Below are 14,076 nucleotides of genomic sequence, written 5' to 3'. Positions count from 1 at the left end.
GATTGAAGAGCGCTTTGGAGAGAAGATGGCATTTGAAATGGACCTTGAAAGATGAGTAGGAAGTTAGCAGATGGAATCGGGGAGCAGAGGGTCAAAGGAAGAAAGGGTAAACAAGAGCAAGCAAAGTCTATCTCAGTATTGGCAGATTCTATGTAACGAAGTTAAATGAAGCTTGAGAGAAGAGCTCCCAAGATGCTCCCCCCTGCTTAAGACCTTCACCGGCTCCTTTCCTAAAGAAAGCAGGTATATTCTGCCTGGTTCTTTTAAAATGTAGGTTTTATTATTATTCAGGTATGTTGAGACCTATAGATCAAGAGATGATTACCACTGAAAAAACAGTTTGTCACTTACATGTATATTGTAAGTGAGAGAGGGACATGCCATGTATATTGGTCAGGGTTCTATCCAGAATGTTTGACCACATGTGGGCATTGTGGCCCAGCTACGTTGATAGATAAAATTATCCATCACACATGTCACACGGGGCCACTCAAGGCACCAGTGTTGGTCAGGAGGCTGGGGAAGTGGGAGGGAAACGGGCAAGAGCTTTTGTTGTGGTTTCTGAGAGAAGGAACAGGAAAGACAAGGTAAGCAGGTTCAGGATTGAATAGTATGATAATTTTGGCAGGCGTTGGAGTGCGGAGGCCCTCCCTGAGTTGTCTGCTGCTTGATCCAGGGTGCTTAGGGCAAGGGAATCTTGGCCCAGAGTTTAAAAGCCAGATAGCAGAGGTAGGGGCAGGGTGGATAGGCTCCCGAGGGGTTAGTTTGTCCATGAAAGGCACTCTCCCAGGCAAGTCATTTACCATCTCTAGGAATTAGTTAGTCTGGGAGGTGTAGTCTCCCTCACGGTCAGTAAGGCCCCAGATGTCAAAACTTCAGAGTACAAAGACATGCTTAGATATGGGCATTCAAGGGCTGTCAGATTTTGAGTCCTTTCCAGCTTTCCATTCCCATCCAAGGCAAACTCAACTACTCCCTGGGCCCTCAGCTGGTTGGTCCACCGCTCCCACACCTCTGATCTGTGCGTTTTTCTATTTCTACTTTCGGCAGGCTATTCACTCACTTTTAAATCGTCTATATATTTTTTCCTATTCAATTACCTTTGTTGGCTTTTAATACAATAAAATGTTTATATGCCATGTTGACAGCAATGGTTCTACCTTCTATTTAGTGAACTTTCACCATGTGCTGGGAGTTTTGCTCCACGTGTTACATACATTTCTTCATTTAATACACACGATAAACTCCAGAAAGAGATAAAATAATGTCTCCATATTAAAGATGAGGAAACGGAGGCAAGTAAGGTTAACTAAAAACAGGCTGGCCAAGGTCACATAACTAGTTAGTGACAGACTAAATACACACGCTCAGTAGACTGACACTTAGAGCCTGCATTTGTAATCCTCAAACCCAAATTATATGGAATTTATCTATAAATTTGTTTCTCTCAAATCCCTGGAGATATTAATCACAATCAGTCAGGTGTTTCCTCAATGCCAGATGCTCTCTCTCTGTGAATTGCCTGTGGGCACCTGAGATAGAAGGATGTGTTCAAACCCACTTTTCCCAGCCTCTGTCAGAGGCTTTATGTTCTGTAGTGATTTCTGTACATTGTAATAGGATCCCTTCTCTTCCTCTCTTCAAAAGGATTTTCTTACTTATGCCCCTTACTCTGTTCTTAGTATCAATACTCATGTACTTTTATTATTTGTTACTTCTACTCCCAGATTATGAAGCTTGTTGAGGACAGACATTTGATTTTACTTATATTTAATCAAGTGTTTATTAGTACTGTGTTCACAGATATTATTGTATTATCCATACAAAAAATTAAACTCTTAATTATACTATTTATGTAAATAGTACGGAAATAAATTATGCCTTCCAGACATAGATCCTTTTTCTTCAACACCAGTAGATCCTAACAAATGTTAGTTTTGCTACAGAGATTGCACATTTCTTTTGTTTGATTTTATTTTAAAATATTTTTAAAAAATTTCCATTTTAGTCAATGTATTATCTTGGTATTTTTTTACTTGATTTTCCTCACCAGTAGACTGATGTTTGAAAATGAAAAAGGAAAGCATCAGCATGATTTTAATATAAGGTAATTCAACATATCTCATATAGGTTTGATTTATTTCAGGCACTTTCCTTTCAATAATGTTTTTGCTTAAAATTAACATTGCAGTTCAGTAACTACATTACTAGAAAGGACTTGAAAAATGGTTTAAATGTCAATTCAGCAGTCAAAATATCTTAGTAGCTGGCATTGCAGAATTAAACAATAGAAGGGAGAAAAAACCAAAGATGCTTCTGGAGGTCTGCAGCCCTTGGAGTTTAAGGGCAGACCTCGTAAGCTTTTCAGACCTTAACAAAAGCAAAATGCAGCTGGATAATTTCTACCTCTTAGCTGACTTACTGAATATATTCTACTGCGGGAGATGAGGAAGGGAAGGCTTCTGGGTCCACTCATCATCCTCAAAACCTGGAGCTCCAATACCTCCAGGAGGATGGAGGCATTTGGGGACATGCCAGGAATAAGCATGAGACACGGGTTACAGGGTGGTCAGAAAAATGGGCAAGAGGAGAGTGAAAAGAGGAAGCATAGGAAAAGCAAAGGAAGGAGGAGGAGTGAACAAGGAAAAACCAGCATGAGAAAGAAGAGAAAGAGAGGAACCAAGTGAGTAGAGTAAGCAGTTTCTATTATAACCAGCTGCTTCCTGAAGCCTCAGGATGCGAACCCTGGAGCGCTCTTCCTCTAGCTTATTTCGGAATTTGCTCCCCCTGTGGCCTGAATCAGAGTCAGCATGGGGACTGCCTGCTGTCCCTTATACAGGCTTTTTTTTTTTTTTTTTTTTTTTTTTTTTTCAGAGAGAAAGAGAGAGCGAGCGAGCACAGGCAGACAGAGTCGCAGGCAGAGAGAGAAGCAGGCTCCCCGCTGAGCATGGAGCCTGATGTGGGACTCGATCCCAGAACACCGGGATCATGACCTGAGCCGAAGGCAGCCGCTTAACCAACTGAGCCACCCAGGCGTCCCCTTATACAGGCTTTTAATCAATCTTTGTCAGAGGTGTTGTTTAACAGGACACTGTGAATCAGTTTTCATGTTGTGGTACCTATAGAGTTCCTATAAATGCGGAAAGCTTCTGATGTAGGGCGGGGTCAACTTACTGCAGCTTCTGTCTCAGCAAAGGACAGACTGTGGAATCCCTAATTGTTCCACATCTGTGTCCAGTCGGATCAATTTTACTAGGCCCTTGCTAGGTGTCAGCACTGGCAAGACACCGGGGCATAAAGATCAGTGAGACACCGCTCTCATCTACCGAGAGAGAGAGGAAGACAAGGCAACGGTTTCAAGGCGATGTGACTTAGAGAGTTCTATGGGTCGGGAGATTAAAAACACCTGGGGAGTGTTTGGGGCACTCCAATTAGTGCAGCTGCTGGACCTTTAAATGTATCAAAAGAAATTGCAAATAGTTGACAGATAGGAGGTGTTGAAAATATAAGACACTTTTTGTTAATTAAGGAAGGTTGAACCTTATCCCATGGATATTGGGGATTGTTGGAAGACCTTAAACAGGAGAGTCACATGATCTATTTAGTGATAATAGTTCACTCTGGGGAGATATGAGGCTAGAAATAGGGAGATGAGCTAGTAGAGTGACTATCCATCCCAGCTTTCCTGAAACAGTTCAAATTTGTGGGTTTTTGTTTTTATCTCCTAGCATAATTATTAATAATGTCTTTTTCACTACGTCTCCCAGTTTGGATGATAAATTCCATGGCCGCCCTACTAACTAGAGATTTATTGCAGAGGTCTAGGTAAGACTCCGTGGCGCCCGGAGTTCATCAGGGCTTGGCTAAGTGGATGAAGAGGAATTACCGCCCAGCGCTATCAGTAAGAATAAGCCCTTTGACACCCTTTTGGTCTCTTTAATCCACCTCTCCTCCCCAACTCAGGCCTTAGCACAGATTAAAAAAAAAAAAAAATCCCAGTGACAATTTAGTATATTAATTGAATGGTAGGTGTTGCAAATACGTAATCGCTGGCTGGTTAACCACCCAATGAGCTTGCTATTTATTTGTCAGCTCAGATTGTGCTTGCCTGAGATATCTGAAAAGAAATGAGAAGGAAAGTCGTAAGCAAGTGGTGCAGAAAGGAAGGAAGATAAGCCTTAGTCGTGCGTGGGCATGAGCCCCTGTTCCGGTTCCTGAGATGGAATTTTCATGGGAGGTTTTGATATTTGCTTGAGGATGGCAGAAAGGGCCGTGAAAGCTTGCTAAAGTTTCATCAGTCTGGGTCCTTTATAACCTTGGAATATGGTAAGTATAGAGGCAATTTAGTCTACTGAAAGAAACAATTGTTCATTTCCTAGTGCATGTATTTAATCATGAGCTGTCACTCAGGCCTCCTGTTAGAATCCAGAAAAGGTTACATAGTGGCAATAATTGGGGAATATTTTTAAAAAGAAGGAAGTAACTAGACCCAAGAGAAAAGAGATGTTGCTGTCAGGTACACGCTTTAGAAGAAAAAAAAAATGATTAAGAGTAAATGAAAAGGTGAAGGGCTGTCATTTCCTTTATTTTACTTTTAAACATTTCAGCTTCTCCTTTCTCATTTTGTACATCTGAGGCAGGCCTTTCCTCCACCCACATCTCACTCTTACCTTGCATTTAGATAGAGCTTATCTCCCAGGAGTTCACAGGGCTACCTCCGCATCCATGCCACTTTGGAAAGTATTGCCTAACAAAAAGGAGGTGCTCTTATTTAATCTGTCCTATCATTAAATGTTCTACTGGGAGCTGGATTTGCTGTAGGCCGGTGATGGTGGACTGGCCCCAGAAATGCGTGTTACGGCTGCGTAGCCGCCCAGGCAAGAGCAAACTCGGCGTGGCTTTGCAACTTGGAGCCAGGCCTGCTGTCATCCCTTCGCTTTCAACTGTGACTCAGGGAGATGTCTCTGCAAAGAATTATCCAGTTTGCTGATTTACCTTTATAGCTACTGATGTCCTTGAATTATTTTTGTTGATTACCTCTCTGTTTGGGAGCTCTGTTTGCCATAGGCAAGACAGTTTACTTAAATTTTAAAGGTTGGACTTCCTTCCCCAGTTACACTTTATAGACTGTCATTTGCAGAATTTCATTTAATCAGATTTACTTCCTCTGGTTTTTTTGCTTCAGAGAAATGGAATTGAATGAGAAAAAAAAAAAAATCCTCTGAAGTGGAAGGGGATGGGTTTGAAGATGGAAATATTTTAGTAGTTCCTTCAGAAATTTTTGTTGCAGCTTTGTTATTTGGAAAAAAATGCATGTTTCCGAGGCATCCATAATTCAGTGAAATCAAACTCAAATAATTGCTTTGAATTCACTGAAAGTTGGTCTCTTCACATTTTTCATTTAGTTGAAAATTGATTTTTAGAAAAGTGAAGTAGATTAAATGTATTGCCCGGCCTCTGTGTAATTGTCGAACTGACAGTATTCTTACTAGGCTCTCTTGAAAGTCTCTCAGGCAGCATCCTTTTCTTCCTTTTCCTGCTTCTTTCCTTTTCCTCATCTTCCTCTTGGAGGTTGAACATTTTGCTCATGCACTATTGTGAAAATACTGCAGAATATAAATGAGGAGACCAGGCAGAAGCCATTTCTTTTCATCTCTGGCATATCAATTGATTGTTTATTATATAAATAAATGTGTGGACACCATAGAACGGGGTTTTGTTGTTGCTGTTGTTGTTGGGTTTACTGCTCAATATGAGAAATAATATTAGTAATGCTGATTTTTCACTGAATGAATGCTTCCTGTAAAGATGAATAGTCCCAGGCATATAACACAGGTCTCTAATCCTCACAGTGACCCCCGAAGGAATCGAACATGTGTCATCCCTGTCTCACATAGAGGAAGTTTGGGGAAGGATACATTGTTATTGCTGAAGTGTAAAGATAAAGCACTCAATTGCAAAAACAGTTGCTAAATCACAAAATCAATTCAAATTAGAACAAAATTATGTCACCAATATTTAATTAATTTGATTTGAATTTTTATCTGAGAAAAAGCTGAAAGAACCAAGAGTGGTTCCTCTTAGTGTCACTGATATTTTTGTTGTATGTAAAGTGCACGCGTGCACACACACACACACACACACATACACACAAGTAGAATAAAAAGTGACAAACTTTGTCCAGCTCTCTGGCATTTATACTAAAAATACAAAGCCAAAATGCATATAAATTGTTAGATTTATTTGGTCACTGGCTTGACTTGTTGTACACTGGGAAAATTGACATTTTATCAATGTTTTATTGCTAGAGAAGAGCCTTTTCTACTCCTCCTATTATTACCGTATCATTTCTCTTCTGATTAGAAAGTAATTAATTAATAAGCGCTCTTCTTTTGTTGATTCTAGGATTCAAGAAAGATTCATAAAACACCACCACATAGTAATGCAGCTATTACAATGATCTATTTGGGGAAAACTGTGCACCTGTCTCATGATCACCCAGACTTCCGGGATGAAATAAAAGTTTATCAACAGCATTGTGGTGGGGAAAACCTTTGTGTCTACAAAGGCAAACTACTAGAAAAAGGTACACGTAAAATATGAATTTTTTAAGTTGCTTTAAGTTGATGCTATAGATAAGCTATTGTTGATCTCCTACCAAAATGACTTCAATCACTCTATGAAATTATGCATATCCAGGGACTTATAAACCAGCTGCCTCAAAGTAAATCTAGATTTACTGCTCCATGATTGAAACCGAAGCAGCAATTACTCTTGCAGATTGTGGAAGAAGGAATTTGGAGTGATTTAACCTGGTAACAGATTAATTTTGGGATAGAGATATATGGTCATTAAAATGTTGCACGAATAAACTGTCCCCCAAATTACAAGTTAACTATTTGGCCTGCCATAGTGAATTATATCATACATTATTCTAAGGGAAAAATACCAGATTGGCAATTTGTTCTTTAGAAAAATGTTGAGATAAAATCACAAATCCAATATACTTCAGGGTGAATCACACCTAAATAACTTGGTGCAGAATTTGGCTAGATGGATTTTAGTACATTTCTGCCTTCGTTTGATCATAAATCCATGTTTCTTAGCAGAAGATAATTTTTATATCCAATACAGGGCTTCACTTATTGTACTGAAGTGGTGTTCATCAGTATTTAGTTGTGTGGAATAGCAGTAGAAAGGACAAGTTGTTGCAGGATTATATTTGTTATTTCCTTGCTTAAGAAACTCTGTTTAGAATGTAATTGCATTTTTACTAAGTAAAAGCAATATTTATATTTGGGCAATCTTGATACAAGTTTAGGGAGTCTTAGGAGTTGGGGGCAAGAATGCAAATTGTTACTTTTGACTTTTCTGATCTCTTTCATCACTCAGAAACAGTGACTGTTAATTCTAAAAATTTCAAGTACTTAAAAAGAAACTGGACAGATTTAGGGATTAAATATTTAAAATTTTCCAATATAAGAAAGAGTAAACATTTGAATGTTAGTTTTAACTTTATGAAGATTTATAAAACTTATTTATAAAAAATACTGCTCAATAATGCCAGACACTATTTTTCCCCATTTTATGTACCTGGCTGAAATGTAATTTACCCCACCATTTTGTCATAGCATTTGAGAGTTCATTTCTGCTGTATCGTAGATGAGGAAAATGAGAGAAGTCCAGGGGTACGATGGCTTCCTAAATTCATATGCAAAGCTTGGGGTCTGGTCAAGAGCAGGTCCTAGACGGCTGAGTAGGTGCAAGACCCTTGCTCAGTTAGCTATTCTTAGTGGCAAAAGGTTTCTTACATTTTCCTAATATGAGAGTTATGAAACCCCTAATGATAGTGCCATAGACACACTTAATTTTTGAAAGTGTAACTTTCAGGAATTAATTTAGAAGAATTGCTGAAATTAGCTATAGTCTACAATCAGAATGAACATAATGAAACTTTTCCTGGGTCTGGGATCATGCTTTCTTCAAGACAGTGCATATATGTCTATCTGCCTGCTGGAGAACATGGTCCATACAAATGAAACAAGAACAAGGCTTAGCTAGCTGAACAGTTTTCAAGGAGAGCACATATACTCTGAGGTAAAGTGCAAAACCAAAGAAAGAGCAAGGCAGAGTGTTCCTTGGCTGTGTTGTTTTGCATACCTGTTGGTCCTAGGACTGACTTCTGTTGTGTCACTGGACAGACTTCAGTTAACAGGATGGAATGGGGAGTTAAATAATTGAATCCTCTTCACATAATAATTTTGTCTCAGCTTGCCCTTTCATTGCCAGGAAAGTAATTGTTGAAAATTGAAAAGTTGGGTGGCTCAGAGTTGACTTGTGGTTCAGCAATCTTAGCAATTTAGCTGGTCTGAAAAGAATCTGCCGTTTACAAATCAAAGCTGTGCACGATTTAGTGAAATGTGAATAGGTTTTTAGAAGATTTCTGTTTAAAAAAAAAAAGACGTTTAACGTTCTGCTTGGAGCAGTAAACTAATTAAAAGTATGGCATTTGTTAATTTGTCTTGCTTTTGGATGAGAAATAACAATAAAATTAATTATTTAGGAATGTGGCAAGTGCATCTTTTATTCCCTTAGTAATTCACTGATGTCCTACAGTCTGATTGTAGACATCAAGCCGCATATTGATGGTTTATTATGTACACCTAGGAAGTCACTGAGTATTTCTGCTACTTGTAGAGAGTATAGTTCTCCGTGGGCATTTTTACTTACCATGTTCTTTCTTTCAAAGGAGGCAAACCTTGACCTCCTGGGTTCATGCAGATACAAAAAGCAACATGAATTTTCTTTTCCCTGACCTTTGTAAAATCCCTTCCTTCTCTGCCCCATTTTCCTGTATTTTCATAACCTGATCCTTTGTGCGGATTTGCGCATTCCTCATTACTCCCTCACAAACCAACTGCTTCACTCTTTTCCCCACCCACCGTGTGTTATCTTGTCTTTTGGAGCACTATTTCTTTGTCTGCAGTAGGACAAAGGATTTTAAATTCAAGATAGGATTTTAAATTCAAATTTTATCCATCTCTTAAGATTCACATTGAGGCTATGAAGCTTTCTCAGCTGACTTCTGCTGTGGTTCATCTCTCTCTCCATGGCTGTGGCACTCAGTCTCCCCTGAAACCCCAAGCATTTCATTACCCCGTGACTTACAGTAACTGTTTTTTTATTGATCTTTTGCTTGTTAAATATATTGAGTTTTTAGTTTTTAAAAATAGCTTTAGTATTTAGTATTTAGTAGTATAGTTTTTATTTTTTATTTTTTTAATTATTTTTTAATTTTTTTAGATTTTATTTATTTATTTGACAGAGAGAGAGATCACAAATAGACAGAGAGGCAGGCAGAGAAAGAGGGGGAAGCAGGCTCCCCACTGGCTAGATCCCAGGACTCTGGGATCATGACCTGAGCCCAAGGCAGAGGCTTAAACCCACTGAGCCACCCAGGTGCCTCTAGTTTTTAGTTTTTAAAAATAACTTATTGACCTATAACTTATATTCCACAATGCACCCATTGTGAGTGTACAATGCACTGATCTTTAAGCATCTTAGAGGGTTGTGCAGCCACTAGCACAAACCAGTTTTAGAATCTCTCTCACCAGAAAGTTCCCTTGTGCCCCTTGGCAAAAGAACCCTTTTTTTTTTTTTTTGTAGCCAGCCTCAGGCAGCCACTGCTCTGCTTCCAGTCTCTACAGATACGTCTTTTCTGGACATTTCGCATAAATGAAATCATACAACAGGCAGCATTTGTGTCTTGCTTCCTTCCTGTAGCCTGATGTTTCGGAGAGCCAGCTAGTCCCAGCATTCAGCAATGGTTGCTCTCTTCCTGCAGCACCGAATGTATTCCACTCGCTCCATGCACGTTTCGGCTGTTTCTAATTTGGGACCATTGAAAGTCATGCTGTGATAAATACACAGATACAAGGTTTTGTGTAGACATCTGGTCATTTCTCTTGAGCAGATGCCTGTGAGTGGATTCGATAGCTTTTTTCTCCCCCTGAATATGGGCCACACTTTCCTGCTTCTTACATACATGTCTTTTGATTTTGTTGTTGTTGTTGAAAACTGGACGTTTTCGATCATGTATTGCAGCAGAGGTGGAGTCTAGATTCTGACGTTTCCCTCTGGCAATTTATTAGGTTATTGTTCTCCCTCTTTTTGTTGTTGTCTGTTTAGTAACTTCTCTGAAATCCTTGAAATCCATGCCCTCCCCGCTCCTTGGTAGACAGCCAGTGTAATATCTCTGCTCAGGTTTTATCTCTTTTTATTTTTTAGGCAGGCCTCCTCAGGTCGTCTCTGTGTTTTCATAGGTTATCGATCAACCAGTGATTTGTCAGAGGTCGTGTTCAAAGACTTTGACCCAGTACCAAGTCAGAAGACTTTGAATGAAGGACAGCCACCACTACTGTGTACCTTGGATCTGTGTGTGGGGGTATTCGTTTCCTGGGGCTAATGTAATAAATCCCCAGAACAGGTGGCTTGAAACAACAGCAATTTAATTCTCTCAAGGCTCTGGAGGCCAGGCATCTAAAATCAGGTATCGTTAGCAGGGCCATCCTCCACCTAATAGCTCTAGGGGAGAATCTTCCCTTGCCTCATCCAACTTCTGGGGATTCCCAGCAACCCCTGGCATTCCCTGGCTTGCAGCCCATTGTTCCCACCTCTGTGTCCTTTCTCCTCACATGTCAATCTTTCTTGTGTGTCTCTGTGGGTCCTGTCCTCTTCTTGTAAGGTCATCATCACTGAATTTGTTTGACAAAACAAATCCAGGATGATTTCATCTTGATCCTTCACTAGTTGTATCTGCAAAGACCCTATTTCCGGATAAGGTCACATTCTGAGGTTCTGGGTGGTCATGGATTTTTAGAGAGCAATATTTAACCCAATGCAGCAGGTTCAGGAGTTCATCCAAAGTTCAGGCAGTTTTCAAGTCTGCTTTAACTTTTATTTTCCACCAGGCTTTCTTGTGTTTTCTTTGTTTGTGGGTGCAAGCTCCTGGTAGGCAAGCGATGTGTGAATAAGTTGGGCCTACTCCAATCCATGCCACTTGCCATCAGCTGGGGATGTGTGGAGAGCCTATCTGTGTGTCTGTAATTGCCTTATGGCCTGTATCTCCCTGTTAACTTTCTGGCTAGTCCACTGGCCTGCTGCTTGCCCTAATTACAAGGACAGTCTCAGCTAGCAGGATCTCTGACCTTCCACGTTAGCTTGCCTCCAAGATTGTTCCTTGTTACTGGTAGTGCCCCTGGCCAAGGCTTTTTTGTTTTCCCGCTCCAAATGAAGTCAGCTCCCACTGAACAGGGAAGCTGCTGGTTATTTATGGCCTGCCCTTCCCTTTTAGAACTCCCCTGGTGAAATGCTGGCGGGGGAGGGGGATGGGAGTAGCCCCAGGCAAGAATGTCTCAGATTCCCTCTGTTCTTATGAAAAGTTCAGTAATTTTTGATGAATAACTGCTATTTAGTTTGTTTTAAGTTTTTGGTCCATTTTTAGAGACAAAATTTTAAGGGGAGAGGATGTGGGGACCTCACTCCAGAAATCTGTCATATTATTTTTGTCTCTCTTACTAAATTATAACTTCTTGCGTCAGGACACCATATTTGATATTTTTTTCAGTATTTTAGTTCCTCTTTAGTGCCTAAAACAGTGCAAGCGACTGCCAGTCAACAATGAATAATCGCATTTTACAAATAATGTAGAATGTCTTCTAACACTGTACAGTATATAATCCGTAGGGCTGCTCAGTGAAGCGGGTAGACGGGATTGCTCCCTCCACCCAACTCCTCCACCCACTCCCATGGCCATCCTCATTTTATAGATGAGAATTCTGAAATGCAACTGTTCAATGACTTACCAAGGGACACTCAACTTACAAGTGAGGAACTAGGACACGGACTCAAATCTTCTGACTTCTGGTCTATATATGCTTTCCATTAATCCATGCAAACATCATTAAGTCAGGGTTGGAAAGTGTCACTTAATTTTAAAATGTAAAATTAAAAAAGAAATAACAAGGGAAGAAAAGCAGAGGGTGTCAATTCTTGTTCAATAAGTTTGGAAAAAAGAGAAAGAAACAGAATAATCGGGGAGGCACTCTCTAGCCACATTGACTACATGATGGAAGCGAGAAGTCCACTTTCTGGGCCTGTTCTCAGCATTTCCTTAGCTGCACACCCTTCCTGGGCTGGGACCTCAGGTACTTTGCAGGTGTGATGCTGCAGCAGAGTAGATCATAGGATGTGAATGTCCCTTTCAAGTTTCTGGAAACAAAGCAGTCAAACTTGCTTTGTAGTCAATACTTAAGAGCCCATATATCATTAAGACAAGTGGATTTTTGTAGGTGTTGTATCTTAGTTTCCCCAGATGCTAACTTTTCAAAATTCTCTTCCCTTGCGTATTTAATTGTATATCATAACACTAACATATAAATGATGGAATTAGCTTTCCAGTAATTCTTTTCTTTAGTACAAGTTGCAACTGATTTAGACAGTTTTGGGGGGCAGAGTGTGGTATGAACATAACATTTGTAGATGACTATGAAACAGGTTAAAATAATAATTCATTAATTAGTTCTTGGGGGTTTTCTATGCCATTGTCCTGTGACCTGGGGGGAACAAAGATGAGTCAGACTAGTTCCAGCTCTCATGGATTTCACAAACATGCAGGACAGTAGACATCTACATCCGGGTTCTCACAGTGGGGTCCCTGGACCAGAAGATCAAGCATCACTTGGCAACTTAATAGAAATGCAAATTCTTGGGCTCTAGTGAATCAGAAACTCTGGGGGGAAGCCCAGCAGACTGTGTTATAATAAGCCTCTCAGGGTATTCTGATGCACACTAAAGTTTGAGAAGCCCTGGTACAGCCATATTTTTCAACAATTATAATAACAGCAACAAGAAAGGTATACAGAGCAGAGAGATGAAGTGATCAACTCCATCACTAGTGCAAGTGGAAAAGTCCAGGGAGAACTTTTTTGTAGGAAGTGACATTAGAAGTGTCAGGAAAAGGAGGTTTCTGAGTCACTCTGTAGCATAGGGTTTTCTTAGACCTAGAATTTGGGATCTCTAGGGTGAGGTCTTTCCAAAGTGCATTATAAAGACTTGGGATGATAAAAGTTATTAACTATAAGCTACCTACCAATAAGTTAAGAACCACAAGCAGTGGTTCTTAACTTATTGGTAGGACTTTTGGGTGGGTGGGGGAACAAGGAGACCCAAATCCAGGCAGAACTGAGGATGGATTTGAGATGGAATAATTCTACCTCATCCATATATGTATTAGGCTGGTTCAAGTCATAGTTAAAGACACACATTTATTTAAATGCATTACTGAGCTCACAGTAGCCTTTTGCCATATACATTATCAGTAGCTAAATAGCAAAATGGAATCTAGAGAGATATTTGGACTCCAACACTGACTCTCCTCTTACCGTATGATCTTGTATAAATTACTGAGTTCCCTTGAACTTCAATTTCTACATATAGAAAGTAGTGATAATAATATTCTCACGTCATGTGTTTGTTGAGAAATAATACACCCAAAATAATCAGGCATAATGTCTGGCCATAATAAGAACTCATATAATGTTATTATTTTATTAAAAATCAGAGTTTTATAATGCCTTGGGGTATTTTTGTAAATAAAAGTAACAGCATGTGTTTTTATGACTTAAAATTGTCCTCAAATTAAAAAGGTGATCTAGAGCATAATATTGTACTTATCTAATAGAAAAATGTCATTTTGAACATATTAGTCCAATGTTAGTTGCTTTCACTGATGTATTTACTTTTTTAATTCCAGAGACCTTTCAGTTTATTTCCAAAAGGCACCATGGTTTCCCCTTCAGTCTCACCTTTTTCCTGAATGGGATGCAGGTGAACAGGTTAAGCTCCTGCTGTGAATATAAGCATCGAAAAGGTTCCAGACTTGGAGGCAAACGAGGCTACTTTGGGTTTGTGTGCGTGGAGAGATCATCTCCTTGCTACAAGTATGGAAACAAATGTCCTTTGGTAGAGGGCAAGTTTTGCTACCTTTTTTCTTTTTATGCTTCTACTGCTGCATTT

At 39.7% G+C, this 14,076-nt stretch overlaps 1 protein-coding gene across 1 annotated transcript in view; it reads left to right on the top strand.

Moving 5' to 3' along the window:
• Positions 1 to 14,076, top strand: part of LOC111142900 (glutamate rich 3) — a 77,579-nt gene that overhangs the window by 29,303 nt on the left and 34,200 nt on the right. Inside the window, 2 exon segments of the mRNA XM_022496285.1 lie at positions 6,406 to 6,586; positions 13,814 to 14,000. Coding sequence (XP_022351993.1) covers positions 6,406 to 6,586; positions 13,814 to 14,000 — 368 coding nt within the window.

This window comes from Enhydra lutris, unplaced genomic scaffold (genome assembly GCF_002288905.1).
Source record: "Enhydra lutris kenyoni isolate GAN:26980312 unplaced genomic scaffold, ASM228890v2 scaffoldscaffold9, whole genome shotgun sequence".
NCBI classification, from domain to species: domain Eukaryota; kingdom Metazoa; phylum Chordata; class Mammalia; order Carnivora; family Mustelidae; genus Enhydra; species Enhydra lutris.
The sequence above is the reverse complement of the archived record's forward strand: the minus strand, read 5'-3'. Positions and strand labels throughout refer to the sequence as shown.